Source organism: Temnothorax longispinosus, chromosome 9 (genome assembly GCF_030848805.1).
Source record: "Temnothorax longispinosus isolate EJ_2023e chromosome 9, Tlon_JGU_v1, whole genome shotgun sequence".
Taxonomy (NCBI): Eukaryota; Metazoa; Arthropoda; class Insecta; order Hymenoptera; family Formicidae; genus Temnothorax; species Temnothorax longispinosus.
In genome coordinates, this window is record NC_092366.1 from 20,382,083 (window position 1) to 20,408,941 (window position 26,859).

General features: G+C 42.5%; 1 protein-coding gene across 4 annotated transcripts in view; it reads left to right on the forward strand.

Annotated features, from left to right (window-relative positions):
• Positions 1-26,627, forward strand: part of Osp (myosin phosphatase Rho interacting protein outspread) — a 166,490-nt gene extending 139,863 nt beyond the window's left edge. The window contains exons 4-17 of one of the 4 annotated variants that reach the window (XM_071787490.1): positions 7,680-7,868; positions 11,594-11,666; positions 12,318-12,902; positions 15,209-15,381; positions 15,702-15,842; positions 15,922-16,083; positions 16,737-16,909; positions 17,090-18,045; positions 18,141-18,297; positions 18,390-21,233; positions 21,322-21,613; positions 22,030-22,450; positions 24,201-24,365; positions 24,620-26,627. In XM_071787490.1, the coding sequence (XP_071643591.1) occupies positions 7,680-7,868; positions 11,594-11,666; positions 12,318-12,902; positions 15,209-15,381; positions 15,702-15,842; positions 15,922-16,083; positions 16,737-16,909; positions 17,090-18,045; positions 18,141-18,297; positions 18,390-21,233; positions 21,322-21,613; positions 22,030-22,450; positions 24,201-24,365; positions 24,620-24,768 (6,480 nt within the window). In that variant the 3' untranslated portion in view covers positions 24,769-26,627. The remainder of the gene's footprint in view (positions 1-7,679; positions 7,869-11,593; positions 11,667-12,317; positions 12,903-15,208; positions 15,382-15,701; positions 15,843-15,921; positions 16,084-16,736; positions 16,910-17,089; positions 18,046-18,140; positions 18,298-18,389; positions 21,234-21,321; positions 21,614-22,029; positions 22,451-24,200; positions 24,366-24,619) is intronic. The other 3 variants (XM_071787491.1, XM_071787492.1, XM_071787493.1) reach the window with 3 other exon arrangements.
• The last annotated feature ends 232 nt before the right edge of the window (positions 26,628-26,859 follow it).

The following is a 26,859-nucleotide window of genomic DNA, read 5'->3' on the forward strand; positions in this document are numbered from 1 at the left end:
AATAAATCTGTATTATATGCTTGTCGCGTGAGGCGCTACCACGTGTCCTTTTATGTTCTCGCTATATTTATAATTCTACACAAAAGCAGGGATTCCGCCTCAGTCGCAGCTCAAACAGCAGTCTCAAATAAATGAACTATTGGTATATACCGCTAATCAAAGTCGCTCGAGACGAGATCAAAGCGAGACCTCAATCTACAGGCACAATAAATCGGTCGTTAAGGATAGAAAGCTTCCATTCTTCCTCTCCCACCCGGAATACCCGACTTGCGTTCCGCGGTACTCCCTCGGGCACGCGGAGAGTATTCAAGACACTGTCCGGCTTTGTTATCGGCGTTTGCGAGTTTCAATTGCGAATCATGGTACATAATCAACGCGCGCGCGGCGACTCGCCGAGCTATTAGCTATAGGTGCCTTTCACGGCGCGGCGCGTCGACCACCGTTCGCGTTTCGCTCGTCTCGTCTCTTGTGTAAATCAGCCGGATATTGACGAGCGGAAGAGAAACAATGAGACAGAGAGATATTGTGAGAGGATTATCCTGCATTATCGAGATACTTGGTCGAGCTAACTAACGGTCGCGATTACCTTCTTTCAACGGTCGACGCCGGAGCTGTCGGTCTCTCCTCTCTATCAACGGTATATTCCTTCCCTTCAACACCCGTTTTCTCCCGCTATCTCGAGATTCTCCTTTTTTCTTTTCTCTCCTCCTTTTCTTCGGCGCGACTATCCGGGTTTCTCTCCGACCCTACTGCGCGTCCTTCTTGCCGGTAATCATCGAGAAATTGTATTCCTGTTGATGACTGGCGGGTGATTACACGGCGGTCGGCCGTGCGCGCGAGTTTGCGGATCACCCATACGACAGCTAATTGAAAGCGGACGTGAATCGGCACGGACGGACAATCCCGCCGCCAGCTGATCGTAGATAGTCTTGCTCCGCTGATTCTCCGCCTTTAGGATGTTCCTTTAAACGATCGCTGTTCCTATTTTCCCGACGGCGAGTCAATCTTTTCCTTTTCGCGAGCTTCCAATTTTTTTTTCCAGACGGGAAAAGTGACGGTGGTTCTTGTTTTTAGTGCGATTGTGATAAATACGTGAAGTACACATCGTGAGATAATTAAAATCGCCTTTCACGGTTCGTTATTTATTATGCTTGATATTATATCAAAGATCGCAGATATATGTTTTCATTACACTCTTAAAATCGTAAAAAGAAGATATTAATTTATATTTATTGTACACTAAAAAACTTATTTCCGAACTATCTTAAATCCATATTTCTGGAAGATGGAATTTACGTGCTATTTATAACAGAGCTCATATTTTTTTTTAAACATAGATTTTAGAGGATCTAGGAATAAACTTTTTATTTATTGATTATAAATGCGTGATTATCATTTTCTATTAAGTAAACAAAATTCAGAATCAGTTAGTCACATCGAATATTCAATTTTGCAATAAGGATTATCTCTCTCGGCTCTTCCTTACGTCTGACAAACGCGTACTTCCTGCCTTACGAGCTTCAGTTTCAGGATTTCTTCGAAGAGGAATAGCGAGTTTTCTCTCAGACGCCTATACAGAATGCGCAACGCATCGTGCGTTGATATGCACGGAATATAAGATCCACCTCACGCATTCTCACGCATTCCGTCACGTCGTTGGGGAAGGAATCGCCGTGAGGAAAGTCCGACGGTATTTCTAATCACTTTTCCAGCCTCTGCTCTTTGTGAGCCTGCAATCCTCCTTGAGAGAATTACAACGACCATCGCGTTTTTCCTTTCAACTTGATGTCGCCCAATGAGACGCGCGTATACCCGTCATCTCTGACGGAAATTGGGTTTCGATGACGATCATAAAAACACCGGGATTGAAAATGAGAATGTTTTACACCTTCGAAGGTATCGAGTTTACAGTCGCATAGCTGTACCCGGCTCGTATATTTTACTCGGCGTAATTTTATGCGAGAGATTAATGAGACTTTAATTGTGCGTAATCAGTATTGCGACGCGCGTAATGACCGCCATTAGATTACTTCGCCAACAGCGGCGGGACAATTATATATTTTTAGCTCCTTAACGCCCCGATGTTACCGGATGCCGTTGGCTTACCCGCGCGGTCTGATAACTTCCAGTTTTATCGATCCTCCTGTGTTCGTGATGCGAGCCACTGCCGCGATACACAGCCGGTGAGACCTGTTTCCCGCCGATGAAAAGTTACCGGATCGTTTCGCGTGCCCCCGACGACGAGGAGACCCCTGTTGATTTTCCAGATGAGACTAGTCTCCGGGGGGACCACAGCCAGAGGGCTGGCTGGGCACGCCGAGAATAACCACGCGAACATCAGCGGCGGACAAATTAATGCTTCGAGGTATGCCCGTCGCACTTTCCGGATGGAGCAATTAACGAGGCTTCGACAATTATAAACGTATAAATACTTTCTTACGCGGATTAAACACGCACGCGCGTATTGGTCGGCCCGATATTCCAATAAAGACTTTTGCCGTCCGACGAGTTTTCGACGGGAGGATATTGAGAGAGAGAGAGAGAGAGAGAGAGAGAGAGAGAGAGAGAGAGAGAGAGAGAGAGAGATCTTCGGAACGGAATTACGAAGTCATATAAAAGTGATAGCGGGCTCTACCTACGGCGAGGAGCGGTGGGAAAACGCACGAGAGCTTAACTAAACAAGAAACTTTATTTTTAGTCGTCATTCTGTTATAGCTATCCACTCTTGGTTTTTTAATATGATAATAACTTGGCTCGCTTATGAGACGTGATCATCACATGATCATATTTTAATTATAGTTTAATTATAGTTTAATAATGACTATGACATCGTCATAGCTAAATAAGAATTTTTTCATAGCCAAATAAAGATTCGGTATTCGTATTCCGGTCTTCAAAATAAGATGTAAGACTTAGCGCGCGATGGATTTCTTCCGAGCTTGTCGTCGGCTATCCATATTCCGAAATCACGTCGCCGGCACTCCGATATGTCGCCTGCGGGTGCCCTGTCTACTCCTCGAGCGATAGGAGGAAGCAATGACGGCGGAAACGGGGAACGAGGCGCCATGAATGCCACTTAGAGAATTATTAACGACCCGGCGATGCTTAGCGCTCGGCTGATGCTTTCAGGCGATTCGAAATTCCTATCTTGGGACGTCTTTAACGACTGTCACGCCGAGATTTATGCCAGGGTCCTCAGGTCCGCGGCCGGTGCTCAAAGTCGTCGAAGCGAGTGGGCGGGCGTTGTCCGCGCGAACTCCTCGCGTGGGACATCCACGACGTGGGACATCCACGCGGGGTCGACGCCGCGGCGCGTAAGGGTTACCCAGCTGCTGAAAGTCCCGCGCGAAGACGTTCATCTCCCTTGCGTTGGTAGGCGGATTTAGGTAGTAATAGCCGTCCATGTTTAATTAATATGAATACGCGCGCTCGGGCGGTTTCGCTTGTGCGGCTGCCAGCCGTTCGATTATTCTCACGTCGCTGGCATCCGCTCGATAATCCTATCAAATGCTTCTTATTGAATTGCTGTCGGAGGGTTTCTTAATTGACGCTCCGTACCTTTATACGACTGAATATTTAAAATTGTATTCTTGTAGGAAAGATTATTTTTTCAAACTTCATAGGCCATTAAAGAAAAATTAAATAATTGAATGAAACTTCGTCAATTCAATTTAACATTCGAGAAATCTTTAAATACTACTTCTTCACATACACATTTGTATATATCTTTTATTTTATATTTTTTCGGCCACAAAAAGTTATTTATTAAAAGGTAAAGTCTTTTTTATATTCTCTAGATTATGGATGCACGTCAATTAATTGTACAATTGCAAAATATGTAGAGTAAAACAAAGTAGAGGTACACAAAAAAGAAAGAGGGTGCTATGTAGATAAAAGAAGTAAATTGAAAAAGGTGTCGTAGAAAATAAAGAGAGGCGCGACAACGCGTGCTTTACACGAGTTCTTTACGCGGATTTTATCTCCTCCGGTACACTGGCAAGACTGCAACCAGGTTACGAAAGACCCAGGTAACCAGCGGGGAGCAGGTTTCGTGGATCACGGACCAGGACCACCTGTTTTATTTTCGCTGTGCGTGTTTTCTTACCGCGTTTTTTGCGTCATCCGCTTCTCCCTTTAAGTCTTTTCTTTACATTTTATTACCACCTTTCGATCGATCGTAAACCAATACCAATTTTACCGCGTTATTCCATAATCAATATTTTCAATGTTTTCGCGCTTTTCTGGAGAAAAATATACGAGGGGTATACGTGATGTCAGAAAGTGGTGTCTTCGCTTTTTTTTTCGCTGGAGAATCTTGCCTGTAACATTCGATGGAATTGAAAGAAAAACTGATTTCACACAAATTAAAATTAATTACATATCAAATGTATAATCGGTATATATTACGTAAAATATTTGTCGCAACCCCATTTATTTTAATTATATTAATAGCCAATAGTCCAATATATTCTCTGTAATAATTTTTGCAATAATACAATCTAAAAATCTTATGATATACAGAATTACAGTGATGATACCATGATACATTTATTTTCTCTCTTATTAAACGGAGGAAGTAAAAGGGCCGACCCACTTCTTTCCAATAAACAAAAACCGAGAGGAGGGCGGTCTTGTATACGTAAGGCCTGACATAGGCCCGTGATGTATCGCCCGGTTGGACGCATCCTTTCGTCCGTATCCGAGCATAATCCGAGGGCATATGGAAGCGGTGCTGCCTTAAAGACTCGTGCCGCGATGCGGGCTTAATGCGTCACGGATTTTCTTTTTAGACTTGTTCGTTCTGCGCGCCGAATGTGTAACCGCCTTACGTATTTCGGCCTTAAACCCGAAATGCGTGCACGACCCGAAAAATATTCCTAATTTTTTACCTTCATTTTTGTGCCTGTGCATTAGCACAGCGTCACTGCGTTTGCATGCCGTGTTTTATTCTATCAGAATCAGTTGCAAGACAGTTGCAATATTCTGTAAACTATCGTTTCTTGACAATTTATTATTCAAAGCGTTGATCATATATGCTTCAACAGCAATATTGTCATGTTATCCACGAACGTCGAACTTTGCCGGTTGAATGGATTATTATTGTTCCGAGAGATTTCGCAAAGCGTTGCGTTTACATTGGCCTCATAGATATTTATCCGCAGAAGTCTTTCACATTTCGCTGCCATACAGGCGGCAAATATGTGGGAGCAGCACCGTGTCTAATATCCTCGGATTTTCTCTGGCATTCGTTCTTCGCGCGTCACGTCCCTTTCTCGCAATAACCACGCTCTATCCCGAGTTCTTTGATCTTTGCTTGAAATGCAAGCGTTGCAGGGATGCTGTGAGATGTGTTTGCAAGAAGGATGCACTCCTTTACACGATACAGTTACATTCAGATGGATTCCCAGAAGGAAAAGGAGGATTTACGATTAAAATAAGTCGCTTTTTTTATGTAGTAAAATTTTATAGAATAATTTTCTGTTAAAATATAAAGTTTTCCTTTTTGCAAAATATGTAATACGATGATATAAATATAATTTTTTGACCGGAAAAATTATATTCGCCGTTCTTTAAAAAAGATTAAGAAAATACTGAGAATGTTCGAATTCAATTTAAGCATTATCTGAGTTTCTACAGGAGTAGGTTATAGCTTCGAAAGTAATTAATTAACGTTTAGATTTATTACTTTCTTGCCAAGGATGGAGAAAACATATACACATAATTTCTTACGCTCAGTCTTTCAAAAGTTTCTGTGTATTTTACGCAACTGCGAATGTACATACGCACATTCGTGTAATACACCGCATTAATGCAACCTATTTAATGTTGCGTATCGGGTAATATAATAAGTAAATAGAAGAATAAGAATAACAGAGATCATGCCGGCGTAAAAGATACCAGATGGTGTTAAAATACAGCGAATCTCCTATAACTATGTAGGTTGCTTTCGCAGGATAAAGCTTCACGTTACAAAGCGTGAGACGCCGACGAAACATGGGGAAGAGACAAAAAAAATTACGGGAGGGCTATTAATAATGTTTTAATTATTTTCATCGTCGCACCGTCGCGAACTTCTCGCGTTCATAAATTTTTTTCTTCGTCGTTCTCGTGCGCACTCGTGCCCTCTCTCATCCCCCGCGATTAATTATGCGGGCTACAAGGAGGGATTTTTCATATGTAAATTTTTGCATTATCCCGACGCGAACGGCGAGAGGCGGGTGGGAGACCGTAAGAGGAGAATATATGTGTATAGGCGTGCAAAACGCCGAGAGAAGACGCGCGCTGCGCAAATGAACCTCCTCGCGTTTCAAGAATAATGTCGCTGCTCGCGCGCGAGAAAAATTGCTGGGCGGGCGGCACTTTGAATTTATACGTGTTGCTTCGCATATATATACTCGACGTTACGAATCCCTTCGTCTTTCGTAAACGAGCATTTTTAGGAAGAACGTAATCGCCGCAATCGAATCCTTCGTGATTAAATTCTAATTTCTGATAAGTGAATACATTTATGTAGTATTTTTCTGCAATATACGACATACGTGGCATAAAATATCGTTCAGCGATGGCGTTTTCGAACGCACACATGTCGAATAAAATTTCAATCGTTTCAATACGATGGCTTTTGCTAATAATTGAATTTCTGTCCCGAAGTTGGTGCCCAACGATAATGATATTATTACCGGCATTGTCGCGAAGAATTGCTCATTCCCTTTTTTTTATCGCCCAATTTATTAACCAAAAATTGGTCATTAATCTTTACTGACCGTTTCGCACAGGAATTACTCGACCTCCGGCATGAAAGCGATCTCTCCGATGCAGGCAGTTATGCTCATTCTTGAAAAGTATCTACGGTTGGATTGTGGTGACATTCCCGGGTGCACTTTGCACGGCGCAAAGTGCCCGCGGCACTCGCAAATGGTGTGCTTTGACCAGCGTGCGACTCGCGCCGATTTCTCGTCCCCCGTCCTGCTCCCCGCGATGTCTCGTTCCCTCTTGCTCCCCCTCAAATTGACGGCAATTGCGCGATCACCGATGAAACTCACTTTCGTTTTACGAGGAGCGAAGTGCCTCGCTGGAATCAGCAATAATAGACGTTATTTTTACCTTCCACGGACTGCAACTTTTACGGCCGGGGGAGAGATGGGGAGAATAGTCGGCTGTGCGACCGGTCGATTACGCTATTGCGCTGAAATGATACGTTTCCGGTAAAGTGAGTCCGATGTAAGCCAGCCAACCGAATGCGGGTGTGCATGTATAATTCTGTAAAACGGCCGTTCGCAAAAGAAAAAAAATTGAGCGCCATAAAAATGAGGGCCACGCGGCTGCAGTGCACGCTGTGAAAAGATTATTATCATTATCTCTATTTATTATAATTATTCGGTCCTTTTCCTTTTAATAGCGACAAGCACACACCGCGACCGATATAGTAATTATCACCGCATACATATTTTCGCGTACACGGATAGACACGCGTGTGTTTACGGTGTCCACGATGTCGGGCGTTTCGTTTGACATCGACTTTTGCATAACAACCGCGACATTTACGTGTGAGAACGCATGACTAGAGATCCACGATAATTTGACGTTCCATTAAGTTAACTCGTCGTAATTTCGCGTATAAAGTAGAACGCTCGTGTTTGTCGGTCTCATATCAGGTGTTCCTCCTCTTATCATTGCAGCCAGAAACGGTGCCTCAGGCGAGGATCGACATGACCCGCGTTCTGGAGGTGGCCGCAGCCGAGGACGTCACCGGGCATCCTTACAGCCTCGCCGTGACTTCGCCGGAGGGTGTGACCTTCGTCAAAGGGACGTGTCGCGAAGAGACCAGGTGGTGGACGGACGTTCTCCAGGTGTATTCGCGAAATAAGGTTGGTCTAACTTATATAATATTCGCGTCTATTACTTTTTCATATTTCATTTATGTCATCTACCTAATTAATTCTAGGATATTTTTTTTTTATGATTGAGATAAATCATAAGCGTATAATTAATATTAAAATTGCTGTCGCAAAGCTGTTATAAATAAAAATTAAACGGTTTATTTCTTTTTTTTAAAGATATTCTTCGGGTAATTGCAATAATAAAATGCATCGGGAACTGTTGTAACGAAAGGTGTAATCAAATTTCTGCGTCGAATTACGAGGGAAATATCGATTCGAGAAAACGGCTCGATTGCCGAGCGGAGAAAGCCGTGCGTTTGAATGCTTAATGTACACTTGCGAATGTAGAATCGCGTCTTACGTGTATCATTAGAGAATTTAATTTTCTGTCGATTACGGAGGATACGCAGCGGCGGCGGGACTCCATATATCGATACCGTATTACGTCTCTCGCAAAGAGTGTTGCGCGAGAGAACGGAGTCACGCAAACGGGTAAGAAAACGCAACCGTCGGCTGATTGCTGGTGCCCTCGCATAATCATTACGTGCCATGCATCCTTTCTCGCGTCACGCTTGTTACGCGTGCAAGAATGATTCCCCCGCTCGCGATGTATTTTCGCGTCGCGGCGTCGGCGGGATGCGGGATTAGCTCCGATAGGGTTTCAGTGTGTTACCCAGAAATCTAACGCGAGAGAGAATATCGCGATTATTTCAATGCGAATGCTTATTACGGAACGTATTGAAATCGTGTTAAATGATTGAAGATTTACTTTCTTTCGCATTTCTTACAGTGCTCTCTAGAGTATATATGCAAATCATAAGCTTTAAAAAATGTATTATCTATACTTTCTAATTAAATCGTGAATAAAATCAATTTATGAATTAATTCGCGAAAATTATTAGTCAACATCCACGCTACTTCGTGGACGATGCCGGCGACGAAAATGTCTTTATTGTCTTTCGTTACATAAAAGAGGCCGTTGTACGTGGGATTAGCGACGATGTAGGACAGAATGCGACGTAAAAAAATGCGTCGTCGAGTTCATAAACGGGCGCTTTCGCGTGATGAAGCGGTTATTGAGTGCAATTGCGCCGGTCGGCGCTTGAAAGGCCTTGAAACGAACAAAAAAAAAATAACGTAAGCGACAGTGAAACTGCCGACGTTGCCTCGCATAATCGCCACACGCTGACCGATGCGCGTACCGCGGCGCGCGCTCATTACGCCGACAATAACGCCAGTAGTGCGCGAGTGTCACTGCTGGGACCGCGTCTCTCGCGGGGTTGTCAGTCGAGTCGATTGGCCATTTCCTGCGATTCATCCGTCTTTTCGCGATCTCTCCAAAGGAGGTTCCCTCCCCCTCTCCCCGTTTTCTCTTTTCACTCGTCGCTTAACGCCGCGTCGGGGAGTCTCGCAAAAAGAGCGCCTATTATTCAGCCGAACGACCGAAAGCGCTTGGTGACAAATAGAGAGTGCACCGTTTCACTCGCTGCTATGCGATCACCGTCGAAGCCCGTGCCGGGGACGTGAGAACGATCGTTTCTAGTTCGTAAAAGCTGCCTTACAAGTAACTCCATTAATTACGTGCGTGTTCTTAACACGTCACGTTACAAGTTAGATACTTACGGCCTTTTAAATTCTTTATATACATATACTGACGTCTCATCGTATTGGAAAACTTGTTCAGAGCATGATATCCACATTTCTGTTCATATTTCGCTTATTAGCAGCCATAAGTTCGTTAATTGGCAAGATATGTAAAGCAAGATACGTGAGATTGGCGAACGAGCTGAAAAAAAAAAGTGATTTTTGCAGCTTCGTCGTTCCATTCGCCATGGCCAGTGCCACGAGGCAGCCGTAAATTTATGACATTTCACGCGTGTTGCAAATTGTTGCGGCCGTAAAACAACCGCTGCTAAAGCGAAACATGTTTATCCAATCTCTGCTTGTCAACGATTTCAAGTTTACAACGGCGTGTCGAGCGTTATACGGTGTTTGTATACCGCGTGTTGTATATGTGTTTGTTACGTAACTTACAAGTCGGCGAGCGAGCCGAGAAGAAATTCGGATCGGGTCCGCGTCGACGGTCCTCCCAGTGCGAGCAATTGTCTAGCCACTCTAGGCCTCTCTCTCGATTTACGAAATTGTAGGCCGAGGTGTCCATTCGCGAACTTTCCAATAAATCAGCCCCGTTGTAAATCGAGCCGCTCAAAAGCTTTCATTCGTTACATCGCTCGGAGTTTTATGACAACACCGCGAATCGCTCGGCCACGTGTTACGCAAGAAATGATCGATCGGCAAGCAGAAATATCTCTCTTCGTTTGCCGCTTCTGGTACAAAACGCGAAACAATTACCGCATCGTTGCACACACCGATCATATCGACGAGATTATTTCACCGAAAGATAGATTTCACGGCAGATATTTTTTATTTGAAGTACACGCAACGTCCAAAAATTCATCCCAAAGTAGGTCTCACGAGTTACGACATATCGACGTTTCGATTAATGTTCTTCTTTTTATATTTCTCTCTTGCTGTGCGCATATATTCTTATTTAAATTAACTGTATAAATTAATTAACGGAAAGATATACTTGCGAGAGGAAAATATTTTCTGATTTAAATTGCCGGGACGTATAAATAAATATTCTGAAACATGCAAATACAACACTTTGCATATCCGATATTTTGTAAATTATTGCTCCTGAAGTATGTGTTACAACGCGTAGGTTGAAGTTCGTAAAGTTGTAATTTTCAGACAAAAAGCATTCTCCTTCGGTACATCCGAGGGTTCCCCCTCTCTCTCTCTCTCTCTCTCTCTTTCTCGCTGGCGCAATAGCTTGATAATTATCTCTTCAAAACAGAATGAAGTATTCCTTGCGCCCGCGGGTTTCGCGTCAGCTACCAATCGATCAATCGTCCTCGCGCGAATCGTTTAGGATCTCATCGTAGACTCGCATTGTTCATATGGAGATTACACGTACGTCAATTCCGTTACGCAAGCAATGATCGATCGGCAAATGGCTACACCTCGTTGTCGCGGACCCGCGCTGGCTGGTGTAAACGAACGATTACGTTACGAGGCCAAGGCGAGACGCAATATACTTATGTGCCGCGCGGCGACATTTAACGCGGGTGAACGTGGAGGGAACGTTACTCCCGCGTTATTTTCCACGTTTTTTTTACTCATTCCTCCCCATTCTCCGTTGTCCTTCGAACCGCCACGCTGTCTATGCAAAGGAGGCTTGCTTTGCATCTCGAGACTATTGGCGAAGTCAACTTATTAGCAATCATCGCAACTTCTTTCACAACTGAAAATATAGAACGGTGTTTGAAGACAATATATTACTTACGTTAGAAACATTAAACTATTAATGAATGAATAGATAATAATTTTATACTCGTTATTATTAGAATTGATAATGCGACTGTGGATATATCTTGTGATTTATGCGTTAAATTAAAATTCGATTAAGCGTGCCCCGAGAAATACATCCGTTCGCGGATCGCGCAGTGTTCTCACGATTATGGGCGCGGATGAACATAATCGTGCGATTATTCGCGGGTCGCTTTTCAGATCGCGCGTATCCCCGTCGCAATCGATTATCCGGCTGTGTATTGTTACAGCGACGGAACGCTCGAGAGTTTTAACAATAGACCTTGGGTAAACTCACTTCTGCAATGCGCTTCACGGTGTGCCCATTTTATGGTTTTCAGGGTCGGCACAAACGAAATGCAACCTTTCCCGGCGGGCAGACGACGATCCTACAAGTTACGCCGACGATTCGAAGTGAGTGCCTACTTACTTGTGTGCTATGTAAATTTTATAGTATTTATAATAATCACAGACATTTCCCGCGCCGGTGCTTAACACGGTGACGGTGTAATCACTATATCTCATATAGTCTTTTCGCGGTATTGCATAGACATAGTCTTTACTCAAACAATTTGACGTAACGAGGGGTAACGTACGACAGTTCAGCCGGCGTGATGAATATCGCATGGAAACGCGTGTGACGGAGATGAATACAAATAACAGGAAGACAACTAGCGCGAGGAAGAAGGAAAATATCTTCTTCATGATGTGCGGCTATTATTATACCGCTGTCACCTCGTTATCCTCAGTTTCTAGAACGAAGTTCTCGTTATCCCTAATTGAATTGCATTTATTTTAATTACCCACGACGAAAATTACGGCGATTAACTCGAGTTGAGTCGCGTATCGTCCAAGATAATGATCCTTTTAATCTCTCTTACAAGTTTATTACAATGTATAAATCTCTTTTACACTGAAGTTTCCAAGTTTCGATACCACTGTTTCTCTCCTAAGAAAGGATATACTTCTTTGTCTTATTTGTAGAGATCTTGCATTCCGTTGTCTCTGTTCTTATCCGCTCGTCTGAGCTTTTACAAAAGATAGCATTTGAAACTTGTTCGCCAGGTAACACGCCAAATCCACCGCGACCGCGCTTCAATAGCTGCCGATCGGAGCCGCGCGGCACCGCGTGGATTCCGGAGACCGGCGGCGGAACGTCGGATCTGTGCTCCTCCGTTTTCTCGTCCACGCCGTCCTTGGTGACGACCAGCGTCATTACCGCCACCAGCAGCAGCGTGCTGACCAACGGCAACACGGAGAGCATCTCCGAGATCAGGAACAATCTGTCGCCTCTGCGCGCCCTCGAGAACGGCTCCGCCGGAAATTATCTGACCGCGGTGACGTCGACCACGTCGTCGTCGTTGAACGGCAACGTCTCCAGTACGGCCTACTCGACTTCCTCGACCGCCGTTTCCACGGCGACGACGACGACGGCGAGCAGCATCGTCTCGTTGACCGATAAGCCGCCTATGATCCCCAACGACGCGAGATCGACGAGCTATCGAGATCAACCTGCTAGCAGCGCGTCACCGCCGACTCGGGACAAGCTCCGCGCCGAAGACAAGGCCAGGCGCAGGATGAGTCAGCAGGGCGAGCGGACAGGCGGCATTATCGGCGACGCGGCCGGCCCAGCCTCCGGCGAGAAACTAGGTCGGTATATTAAATGAGGCACAATCTCTCCCTATTGATGCGGCGACTCCTACGGACGATACCGTCATCCGTACTCTGACATCTCTCTGACTCTGATTACACAGGACATCTGTATGCCTGATGTCTTTATGTATCTGCCTTATATCTTTGCAATATGGAGCATAAGATTGTGTTCTCTGTTCGCATTTACGTAATCAAACCGAGAAATTAAGCCATGGACTATATTAGTGACGATTCTTAAATGTTAAGTCGCTTGTGACATTCTTTCCATCACCTCGCGATACATTGAACTAAATATTCTTTAACATAATTATTTAATAAACAGCTAGAATTCTAATGATAAGAAATTATTATTGTCTTATTTGGGATGATTTATCACCGACTATGTTAGAATTAGAAATTGTATGTGGATAATCGACAAAAACAATTTACGAAGAATGTGATTTCATTTCGAAACACATGTGAAAGTCACATTAGAAGTCATAACTCTCAGGAGGTTCGTCTCACCTTGTCACGATTCACGTCGAAAGTTTTTCTTGCTCTTAATAGATGGATAAAACTAGTTTATGTGCGGATGGAAACTAGGACGCTGCCACTTTGCGTTTTACATTCTCAATGACGATGATTTGCAGTCCGCGGAAGAAACGACTGACGACTGACATATTAAGTCAGAGCTGACTTATTTTTATTCGATGTAATTGATACCGCAAACGTAGCAGTTAGTGTGAAAACGTTGCTAGACTTTACATAGCTATGTTAATGAAATTAAATCTTCTTTAGAGGAGAAAAATAATATTTATAATTGATATTAGAACGAATTATATGAGTTAATAACAAAATTATAACAACGAATACATTCTATTCTAATAATATTACTGAGGAAAGTTCTCCACTCACGATATAAGAATTACGGCCGGCGATATGTTATAAAAAATCGTACTGCCGTTTTTCGGTATTACAGGATTTTCAACATTAGGTTCTCGTCCGTGCGTTTTTCTCTCGAAAGCCCCCGGCAGAGTATCAGAATCCCGTACCTGGCGTTACACGTTGCGTAATTGCATGCGTGCAATCTCGAAGGAAATCTATGGTCGCTCGGCCGCGCTGTGCTGCGCTGCACCGCGCGATCCGTAGATTTCATTTAGATCGACGCCAAACGAACGACGGGATACTTTAGAAACTGCTTCGCGAAAAATCAGGATGAAGGCACGCGAAAACAGTCGAACGATCTCTCTAACGATTTCCAATGAACGTGGATTATTGAAACGCGTCTGTCTTATCGGAGTACCGAAATCACTCGCGAGATTGAACCGCAGATCGCCGATTAGCCTTGGTCGGTTTAAGGTGGTTGTGAGGAGAATCAGAAATGTTAAGAATTGCATAAAATTTAATACATAAGCGTCTTTTATAAATAAGGCATATGAATTATTCTCAAAAACTAACCGATAAAAAAACCCTTATTTACATGCTGACATTATTTATAAAAGAGCTCGTGTTTTAAATTTTATAAAATTCTTAACATTTCTGATTCTCCTTACAGCCTTTTTAGTCCGACGAAAGATTCCGATGCGGAATTTATTCACGAGAAATCGTCATTTATTAGCAAAACCGTGATTCTCTCACGAAGGTTTAAGCAAATTTATATTTATTTTAATATCGTTCACTGCTAATTTAATTTTATAGAGAGTCCCGTTTGATATAATTGAATTTTTAACCGACTTATATATTTTAATCTGTCAATAATTCAATTTATTCTCTAGATGAAACAGTAACGTCTTTTTTATGACGAGAGATAGCCATTAATATATAATGACGTGGTTGATTTTGACATACCGCTAAGATAAACGAGAAGTAAAGCGCGCGCACAAGACGGTCTTTCGCTTGTTGCGGCATCATATTGGCTAGAAAGTTATTAATTAGTCGGCAGTCAATTAATGCGGAGTAGTCGTTTACCCGTGCCAACGAGCGCCCATGTCGGGCGAACGGGGCGCTTAAGCAGAAAAGAAATTAATTAGTTAACTTGCCGACGCGGCGACGCGACGTAGCGAAACGAATATTCGATAACTACGAGCGCAGAAAGCCGACTTAACGGTTTTGCCTCGTGCGGTGGTCTTTTGGGTTCCCCTCTCATCGGCATTCTAAATATCATAATTATAATTATACTGTCCTGGGGTACGCCGTTAGGCTCGTGAACAGATCGAAATTATAGAGAATAAATAAGTAGATAGATGGACCAGATAAATTCGTTAACATTACATTGCGATGTTGCGTGATGCAGAAATGTAGGAAAGTATATGTATATTGTGCAGACGACGATGCGTGCCGGAGGATACTTTTGGAGCACGAACGGGAGAGAGAGGGAAAGCTACGAGATATAGCAGCTTCGTTAACGCAGCCGCGAGTGAGAAGAATTAAGCCAAGAACTTCGGAGCCAACGAGGGACGTCGTGGATGCGGTCAATGCGGCTCATCAGGATAAACTTGTACGTAAAGATACGAAAAACTATTATTGGCCGCTAATTGTACCTCGCACATCGGCAGAATAACAATTACTCACTATTCTTTAAAGCACATTTATTAGATATTTACGGGAATATATCTGATTCGATTTATTTAATCATGCAATTAAGCTTTTGTGAGAGATAAAAATACGACGTTATATATAGCAAATTATTGACACTGATTGACTGACACTGATTAATTGAATGAATAATTTTTATTGTATAGAAGATTATTGGTATTGATTTTAATTGATTAAAATAGTATAAAATAAGATACATTATGATACGCATTTCACGTACAGATCAGAGGCGATCCCGACGGCTGCGGCCTAGATATTTCCGGCATCAGGTATTCACCTACTTCCGAGTTGAGAGTCGATCTGCCGGCAGAGGACTTGCTGAACATCAAGAAGGGCTGGTTGATGAAGCAAGGCTTGAACAAGGTGCGTCTCGCATATTCGATAGCGAGAGGAGTCCCATAAATCTCGCTTAATAAAATTATTTTTTTTTCCCCATTTTTAGGAATGGAACAAACATTGGTTTGTTCTGAGGGGTTGCGGACTGATGTACTATAGGGATCCCTGTGCGGAGGACAAGGGCATTATGGATGGCGTTATAGACCTCAATACTGTCACCGCAGTCACGCCGCTTCAGGTCGCACGAAATTACGGATTCCAGACTGTCGTGAGTATTCGTAATTATGATATCGCGTTTGCGTGAGAGAGAAGCGTTCGTGTTTCCCGGAGAGTAGCCCCTTTTGCAAAGCAATTTGCTTAATTACAGCTTCTTAATTACGCGATAATATTGTTTTATTTTAAATTAAAGTCTAGCGACTCTCTATGATCTAGCGTGACCCACTTTTCTCACTGGAAAAGTTCAAAGTAGAGAAAATTGAATGTATATTAATTTAAAGAATTTGGAAAAGTTTATCTTAAAGTCAGGAGAATTAGATTCGCATATCTCTCTCTCTCTCTCTTTTTAGAAAAATTTTTAAATACAATTTTTGTATAATAAACGAGACGTGAAAAGATGAAAAATAGTCAGAAGTATTAAAAGATATATTATTGGCAACTTCAACTTAAGCCAGTTGAGATAGATACGTTTGTTCGAATTAGAAGATCCGAATTAGCTTCCGCATTTAGAATAGGAGCGTCCAGGAGAAAATGCTAACTCAATTTCACGGTAGAATAAATCGGGAGCTTCTTGTTCACACTATTGATTGTTGGCAGCGGTCGCGTTTCTCGCTCGAGATGAAGCCTATGTGGTTGCATGATATTTCTTTCATGCTTATGACTCCTTCGTGCGACGCGTACTAACTACTTTGGCTTACGACGCAGGCCTGGGACGACAGAGGTAGCACGGTGCTGTCCGCGGTGACAGCTGGTATTAGGTCCAGTTGGATGTCGGCCATCAGAAGAGCGGCCAATCTGCCTGATCCTGATAGTAACGTGGATTCTCTTACCGTCTGCCCGGATACTCAGCAAGAGACGAATCCGCAGTCACCTACTACGTGAGTATAATTACACAATTGTTTAGCAAACAATTTTTTTATTTAAAAAGTGCATATATAAAGCTTAAAAAGAGTTATACATATAATATATTATATTGCAGTATATCTTTTGCAAGATAGAGAAATTTTTCCAAGAGATAATTAATTACATTTTTAAGAACGCATATTATTGTTTTATAGATCCATTACGGATCGTGAAAGAGACTCTGTCGTTCCATCGACATCCATCACGCCCAGATCGGTTCTGTTCTCGTCTGACGAAGAGTATAGAACCGCTTCCGAGGGTGGACGAAGAGAGTCCGGCGACTGGTCGGAGATGCCGGTGTCGCCGCCGTTGGTGAGGAACGACGATTGGCCTATGACGTTGAAGGGTTCCGGCTGGTCGGATGCGGCAAACCACGAGTGGTCGGAGTTACCACCGTCGCCGCCGTTAACGAGAACCGCGTTGTCGAGGGTGAAAGCTCGGTCTAGATCGAGTTCCAGATCGAGAGTCTACAAGAGAAGTCGAAGTTCTCCACCGAGCTCGCGAAGAAGCACTCTGGACAGCGTGAGATCAGAAGATCTGATGATGGCTTGCTGCGAACTCGGCGAGGACGAGGAGCAGAACAATGGCCATCTGCAGAACAACAGCTGCCTCTCGAGTACCAACGACAGCCCTCTTATCGTTGAGCTTTTGGAGAATCAAGTGTCGCTGTTGCGCGATCAATTAGATCAGAATCAGTCCCATCCGAGTACGTTACTAGTCATTGTCGAGCGTCAGGAGAACGAAATCGAAAGTTTGAAATCGCAGCTGAATGCGGCGCGAAACGACATCGCGAGTGCAGAGAAGGAGCTGTCTAGGCTCCGACAGCAGAAAGCGGAGGCGTCCATCAGGGAGAAACAAGTGGAAGAATTGTTGAATACGATACAGAGGACGGAGCAGCAGAGGAATAAGGATCTGGACGATTTGGAGAAGATGAAGAAGGTGTACAACAGGGAAAAAGAAGTCTTGGAATGTAAATTACTTGAAACAGAGGCTATTCTGAGAGAGACGACGGAGAGATGTGAGATGCTTACTAACGAATTGACGTCGAATCATCGAAACGTCGAGCATCTACAGGCGGAAACAGCAGCTATCAGTGACAGATTGTCTCAAGGTATGTATATATTTTGTTTATGATGAAACACACAATTTATATTTTAACAAAGTTTAAATAATGTTTGACTGATAATGCATTATTCCTTAAATTAGGTATCGAGGAAAATGAACGACTTTATAACAGAGTAAGGGAATTGGAGGAAAAGAATGGACTCTCAGCTTCGAGAGAACGTGGACGAAGCTTCGATTCGCTTAGCGACTTGACCAATATTGAGTTGGATTTAGATTTGACTGCGTTGGACAAGGAAAGGTAAATGCGCATTGTAAAACATAAGAAATATATTGCAAGTGTAATAGTCAAATACAGTACTAATCGTGTAAAATGTGATATTTTTATTGCAGAGTCATGGAGGAATACGATGAGTTGCGAAGCCGTTTCGAGAAGGCTGTCATGGAGATTCGAGCCATGAGGAAAGAACTACGAGAAGCTCATGCGACACAAGATGTTTTGGAATTAGAAATCTTTGCGCATAAGCAGGACGCAGCTAATGCCAGCGAGACAAATCAAGCACAGATTCAGTTAATGGCGGCGAGAATCCAGGACTTAACCAACAAGTTAGCCGCTAGCGAAAAGCAAATTAGAACGCTGAAGCAAAAGCTGACAAAAGCTGAGAGCAGAGATAAGAGAAGATCACTCTCTCTTAAAGGAAGAGAATCTTTTCAGATCTCTCAGGAGGTGGAGGACAAACTGTTGGATCTAGAAAATAAAATATGTGCTATAGAGAGAGGCAAAAGCATCAGCGCTCCTGTTTCGGCTGGCAGCAGCTCAAAGGAGTCGAGTCCTAATCTGAAAAAAGAGAAGAGGAGAGAAAGTAAGAATCTAGATCGAGCTAGACTGCGAAGAAAATCTTTAGACAGCGCGACGAGTTCTGAACCAATGAAAGTGTTGATTAGACTCAGTACTCTGGAAACAAAAGTGGCGAGCGTTGCTGAGACCATGGTCAGTGACGCAGAAAAAGACTCCAGTGAGTGTAGCGAAATTAGCGGGTCCTCCGAAATATCGTTAGAGGTCATGGCAAGGTTGAAGAAATTAGAGAGAGTAGTGTCAAAGTCGAAAAGACGATTGGAAAAATGTCTCGGCTCGACGCAAGCGGAGGATAAGGCCGAAAAATGTTTGCGCGAGGTGAATGAAATATTAGACTCGTGCTTAGAATGTAAGAAGAACCAGGCTAGCGCTCAAATCACCGAGTCAGTAGGAGTAATGGTATCTAGGCTAGAAACTATACTTAAGGACAAACTGAGCGAACTCACGAAGAGACGGCAGTTGCTGGCGCAGGAAGGCCGCTTGGACGAGAGGGAGAAGATGAGACTCGTCGCCGAGAGGATAGCCTTCGAGTCTGTGATCCTGCGGCAGATAAAATGCGCGCTGAATCGTACAACGGACAGAAGTGCCGTTCTGAGTGAATTGGTCGAAACTAGTCAGCTTGCCTCAAGCTTAAAACGTAAGATTCACGGAACTAAGCCCAAAACGTACCAAAAAACGAATTACATTCAGTATCTCACTAAAGTGTTAGCGAGTAAGTTAGTACTGATAGGACACGCCTCTGTATCGACGGAAACCCCGAAGGAGATTAGTGCCGCTCGCAGCGAAAGTCTTAACTTTTTGCTGCAGAAGCAGCGGGAGATCAACGAGATCATGCGGAAGTACAAGGACGCGAAGTTGCGACAGCTCGCGGAATCTCTGGCCGCCGAGACGTTGAGTATGTCCGAGCAGGAGGACCTCGCAGGCAAACAGATCAGTGGCTCGAACAAGAAACTACTTGAGGATAGACGTATTCGCGAGGCATGGGCTTTAGCGCAGGAGACCGTGAGCAAGGAACTCGTGCAGGCAGAAGTGTCTCATGTTATCATGCGTTATGGACAATTGTACGAGCAAAACGTCACCTCGATCACGGATATTTGCCTCAGCTTTGATAACGCGGACAATATTAAGCTAGAATCGTGGGTAGACGCAGCGCAAGCGAGATTACGCCAAGAGATGGAGGTCTCCATACATGAGCTGTCGGAGGCTTACGAGGATTGCTTGCGTACGATGAAGAAGAACAAGTTGACAACGCCCGATTCTAAGCACGAATCCCGCCAACTGCTCACAGACTACGCCGACGTAATTGCGCACAAGGCTTTAATAGATTCCAGAATCGCCCTTCTTCAGGAAACCACTCGGCAATCATCTACGACATTGTCTGGCGAGACTTTCGTATCTAGTCTTATCCGAAACGAAGAGATCCTTTCCTGTTTGGCAAACGACGAAGGATATGATCTTCAAAATAATCCGATTCTCGACGCGGAATATAGTTACCTTTACCAGCGATTGACTAAGGAATGCGATGATAGGATATCCGGAAGAAGAGAGTCGAAAGAGCAACTCAAGAACGTTAGTCAGTCATTGTTTCACTTGGAAGAGAATCTAGCTGAGCTCAGCAAATGTATAAGAGATAAAACAGGCATGAAAATCGACAGTATCGTTTGGCCCAAGTCGACGAGCAGCGTCGCGGATTGGTCTAGCGTATGCGAGAAATGCTTGCATTTACGACAACAGATAAGGAAGCTGAGCGATTATATGAACAACGTGTCGTGTCAGACGTGCAATCAACTGCAGGAAACTATTCAAAAGATAACTAACGAACATAATCAGGAATTAGAGACGCTCAAGCGCAATCAGGAGAGAGATTTGATGGATATCAAGGGCGAATTGGACAACCAGCGGCAATCTCTGACGACACAGTACGAGCATGAGGCGGCCAGTTTACGCGAGAGAGCCAGGAAACTGGAGCATCGTCTCAACGCGATGGATTCCGAGCATTCGGCTCACGTGAACGAGTTGAGAGCTGCTTATCAGAGATCGATAAGCGCCGAATTGGACACCGACGCCGAGACGCGAAAGCGATACAAGGAGGAGATTAAGCAGCTACGCGCGTTATGCGAAAAAGGTTTGTTGGCTATGGAGAACTCGCACAGGCGCATCATCGCCGAGATGGAGGAGAAACATCGGCAGGAACTGGAGAACCTCAGGGTGGAAAAGGAACAGGCGCTCTCCGAAGAGACACAGGCGACTCTGGCTGCATTAGATGCCATGAGGAAAGCGCACGAACACGAAGTGCAGAAGGAGATCGCCAAATTCAAGCAAGAATTCATCAAGCAGATGCAGGCGCGCGAGGACATTGGCGTGCTGCACAAAGAACATGAGTATGCGAGGATTTTAATTCGATATTCATCGAGTTAAATTGATGTAGATTTGTAGATATTATAAATGCATGTCTTTTCTTTCGTGCAGGGAGGAAATGGAGGAGATCAAGCAAGAGATTCTTTCTCTGTCTGCAAAGTATTCGTCCAAGTGCGTGGAGTCGGCCGCGTTGGAGGAGAAAGTGGGCAATCTGTCCAAGCAACTCGCCCAGGCGCAACAGCACATCATGCAACTGGACGCGAGGAACAAGCAGTTGCGAGCGCATCTAGTATTGGAGACGAACGACAGCAGTATCAACGACACTATACATATTCTAAGAGGTAGGGACAACGAGCTCGCCGAACCGAGGGAAGAGATGCATCGACTGCAACAACAATTTAAGGTACGGCTGTCCCTCGGCTGGAAGTTTATCGTTTTAGAAAAAAAGAGTAGATGTGGTTAACAACATGTACACTACTAAATTGATTAACTCTGCTGCAATTACATATTACGGTGTTTCACCTAGTGAGCTTGTCGCGCTTTAACGAAATTCCGACCATATTTAGTATCTTAATCGCTCAAATAAAAAACTATGCGCTTTTCATTAACGACCGCCTCATCGTTTTCACTCGTTCTCGAACTTGTACATCGCCCTGTAAATAATGTAATGTTAGATCGTCCGACGATTCGATGAGTCGCAAATATCACAACTGATGTAATTGTTAACGGACAGTTGAAGCGATTTGATTAGCGTTTAACCCGTCCCTCCCGCTCGCCCATCAGCCGCATTGACGCATATTTTCGATATTTCACTAACAGCATGGGGACACCCTTCGTGAATCGCCCGGCGTGCCGTCGAAAGCCGCCCTGTCGCTAGACTACTCGCCCGCCTACTCGCCACAACGCCTCAGAGGTAATCAGGGTGGCGGCGAACAAAAATTAACGTGCGAACGGAGTACGAAAGGAGCGAGCTCCTTATCCAGCGCGTTGCAAAAACAGTCTCTGTTGACGGATCGGCCTCAGAGCGCATTCTCGTACAGACTCGAGCGCGTAAAGTCCGTCTCGTTGCCGTACTCGAGTAGTTTGGCCAGGCCGGCGAGTAGTGCCGGTGTTTCCGGCTCGCACGTTGACGGGAAAGAGCCGCCGGCGAGTTTAGGGCAAAAGGAGCGTAACGGCAACCTGGGCACGTCGTTATGGGACAGCTTGAGACCGAGGAGCGGCCTGCCTCATCAGTATCAAGGTACAGAAGAGAGATGAAGGAGAGAAGGAAAGGGAGAAAAATCGACGGTGATGGAATGTATTGTCGGTCGACAGCGGGAGAGTCCACGGTGCTTTTGTAAAATATTACTGCGTAATCACTGACGTAATTGTGGTTTTACTGTCGATGATGTCGTTGTTACTTTATGATTGGTACTGGTTGAAGATTTTTACTCGAAATTATTTTTCGCATACGCAACCGAAAATGTTGCGTTCTTAAATTAAAAGCGTTTCTTAATATAACGCCAGAAAAACGGGAAAAATTGCGAGTATCAGATAAGGTTTCTGTCTTTAATTGTTATTACCTTGTGGAGAGAGAGTATGAGATTAACACGTGCTTTGGAAATTAACAGCTCTATTAACACTGTTAAAATATTGCTGACTGATATGAAGACTGTGAGCATATTATTTTAAGCGGGCTTTACACGACCAATATTATTAATGCAATAATATTGTGTCAATAATATTAATGTAGATATGATATTGTAGACATTAATTAATCAGTATTGCATAATATAGATGTAATTACGTGAATATGTAGAGGCCGCTTAATTATGCATATATAACTGTGCAATATTTACCGAGGAATGTGACGTTTTTTAACTTCTGTGAAGAACTTATCCTTATTGCATGTATATACGAATGAGTTTTAAGCCTTTCCTCTTTATTATGACTATATTGTTAATTATTGTATAAATTTCCATGAGAATAATCGACAAAATTGGCGGTCTCCTAATCTTAATTAAGTTATTTATGAATTACTGACAACTAACGTCAAAAGCGTGCCTATTGTCTGATATCAATTGCATACGATGCATTATGCAATGCTTGTCTAACGCTGATTATTTGCTAACATTAATTGTGTACGGGTCCACTGATGTGCAATATACAAAATAACTTTGCCTTACCGTGGGTGTAACACGCTATAAATGTCTAATTTATAATAAATATATAAATTAGCCACGTATCGTATATAATATGTGCTAAAGATGTGCAGGTGATGTACAAACTACGTTGATGTGACGGTTGTCAAATGAAAATATATTTACATATCAGAATTTTCACAAAGAACTTTATATCGGCATTAATTAGCCCAGTTCAAAGTATGCATACATTTTTCTTTAACGTGACTGAGAAAAATGACACTCATCACTATATCATATATGGATCTAGTCACTGGCACATCTCCAACTGAGAATATCGCAATATGCATTAATGTAACCATAACAATAATAGAATTTGAGAAATCAGCCTAAATTAATTTAAATTAAAATTTAGTTTTCTATTATCTTAGAATATTCGCAAAGGATATATATATATATATATATACACATATATTTTTTCCAAATAAAATGTATGTTGTATATATCTTTGCATTGGTTTTTATAGTAGTTTTTATATAATTACGTATATATACATACGTACAATAATACATATATATTCTAAAAGCGATGCAAAGATCTAAATTAAATAGATTTAGAGAAGATGTAATAAATCTGAGATGCATGTAACAAATTCCTTTTACGATTCTACGATAATCAAAAGTATCTGAAGTAAAAGCATTAGCGGCTGATAATTCATATTTAATAATTTACAGTTTTAATCGTGAATTTAATTCTCACTTTTGTAACGCGACACAATAACTGATGCTGTCTATATGTGAAAGACGTTTACGGATACGTAACGATATGCATTGAGCGTAACAATATTTCGACAACTGTTTGACATGTAAGGTGGCACAACAACAGAGATGCGAGTCGGCAGCGGCACTGGCACCCAACGGTGGCAGGAGACCAAGCAGAATGAAAAGCACCAGCACTCGCAGGCATACACCCTCCGTGCCAACGCTCGTCACACATCCCGCCTCACCCCGGAACCCGCAGCTCTCTCCGTTGCAGGTCCGTTTGTCTCCTTCGTTCGCTTTATTGAGTGTCACTTAATATGTGCTACCTGCTTTCATGTCTATCGCATTTTATCACGATGTGTACGATATTCGTATGTCTGCTTTAGTTCTCGTGTCACATGTAAAGTTGTACATTTATCATTTTTGTTCACAATTCATGGATGCCTCGAGACGCTTTATAATTGTGCAGGATAATGACGCTTGAAGAGTTCTGTTTGTATATTCATTCTGTTTGTTTATACATTATAGAGTTGATGAGGTCTCCAGCAATGAGGTGGTCCAGCAGAAGTTGTCGCAGTCTACCTCCGACACCCACACCGAGTTACCATCATCCACTTCACCCTCCTCTACCCGCCGTGGGCATGGTCGCCGAGAGGAAGAAACGTTTTGAGCTCTGATTTTTTTTTTTTTTTTTATTTCATTTGATTAATAACTAGATAATACGTGTACGTACACAGAAATGGTCAAAACGATTATACATTTGATGTATTTAAAATTATTTGACAGACAAAATTTAAGCAACCTGGATAATGGGATCACCATTTATGATATCGAAATAAAAGAGGAAATACCGTTCTGTGCTTCTTCTTTCGGAAACTCGAAGACTGAAAGTATTTTGATATACATATAATGGAACCATAAATAATTTTAAAACGCTCCACGAGACACAGACCATTCGGATAATACCATATCTGTGTGATCCGCGTGAACACGAATTACAATTTCACCACTGCCATACGAGAATCGCGTGAGGCTTGGATGATTTTTGATGGACCAAAGTCGAAATACCGATCGCGCTCGTCGTGAATATTGAACATGTTTATTAAGTAAACATGATTCAATAGCCGAAACGAGTCCCGATTACTAGAAGAGGAAGGATTGTACAATCCTTCTTCTTCCATGATGTGAAAATTCATAATGTCAAGAATTCATCGCGGGTCTATCGATCGCGATAGGTCATTTTTGACAGAATTTTTCCCGAGAAATTTTTCTAAGCGTATTTACTCGCGTGTCACGCTCCCCTTTTGCGGGCGACCGTTCTTTGATATGCATTTAGACTTTGATAAGGGGGTTTTTTACCGTTAGTTGCGAGCAGGTCTTTTGCTACAATTGACTTTTCGCGAATGTCGCGATTTTGGAATACATATTTCGGGGGCATTATTTACCGCAAAACGCTGTGCGCAAAATTCTTCACGATGTACTGTTTGGTGCTAAAAAGCGTGTGTGTTAAGGAAATGTATTACGAATCATGTATACAATCGTCGTGATAGCTTATTATAATGTAGCGTAGAACTGTGTCTCGATGTAAAAATATATAGGACCAAGGATAAATATTTATTAAGTTTCCACAATCTTCTTGAAATTCGCATCGGCTCAATGTACTCGATAAATGAAATTTACGCTTTGATCTTTCACGTTAAACAAATCCTACTCTACGGTTATTATTAAAGGAAATAATATTTTTTAAGTGTATTAACGTTGAAATACGAATGATTAAATGTTTAACATCATTGGATTTTCGTAATTCTGATTTGTATTTGTTGAGTATATTCGTCAAGTTAAACGGCAGATTCCATTTTATATGCTGGTTAAATTTGATTCTATATTTGCGTATATGTCTATCCTCTCTTAGAGGGGATCCCGTTAAGTTTGTTATCTTTAAGACACGAATATTTTATATGAATTATGCACTTCTGATTATTACAGAGAAGATATTTCTGATACTATTAGGTTGGATGGTTATAAAAGGAAAAAAAAGAGAGAATTAAATTTTAGTTTGTTAATCGAGAACGAAGATATCATTTTACGCTTGTTTCTCGCTCTTGTTATGTATAGATATTGCACGTAATACGGCGATATGGTATTGCACTGTGTATTATCGCATCTTCTCATTATGTAAATGTTTTCAGATTGCGATCATTTGATGTTAATACTGTATAGTTTATGACGTTTTATTAAGGATCAATAAAATATAGACGATTAATTCCTCCCTTTCCCCACAATCTCCCATATATTGTGTGTATGGATTGTTTATATGCTACTATTGTATTTTATATTATACATATATTATACTGCGATTCGTTCCAGTGATTCGCTCGATATTAAAACGATAGTGGATGTTAAAAACTTTTCGATTGTCCCTTATGTAGAATAATTACTCAGGATTGTTTAACATTTATAATATATTACGATTATGCTATTGTATTTGTATGATAATTTATATATAACGTTTGAAATAAAATACCGTAACCATGAACACATTTATCTAGCAACAATAATTATTATTTAATAATTAAGTGCCTTTTTGTATACCCATCTGCGGGTGTATCAGTATGTTTCTGTTTTTTTTCCTGAAATGCACATTACAATACCGAAAATCTTTTCTTAAATACGCGAGCATAATTAAAATAGACAAATTTACGAAAATCCAAATGGAGAGATTTGAAACACATAATTTTCGAGGAACATCTTTTTCCAACAACGCCTTG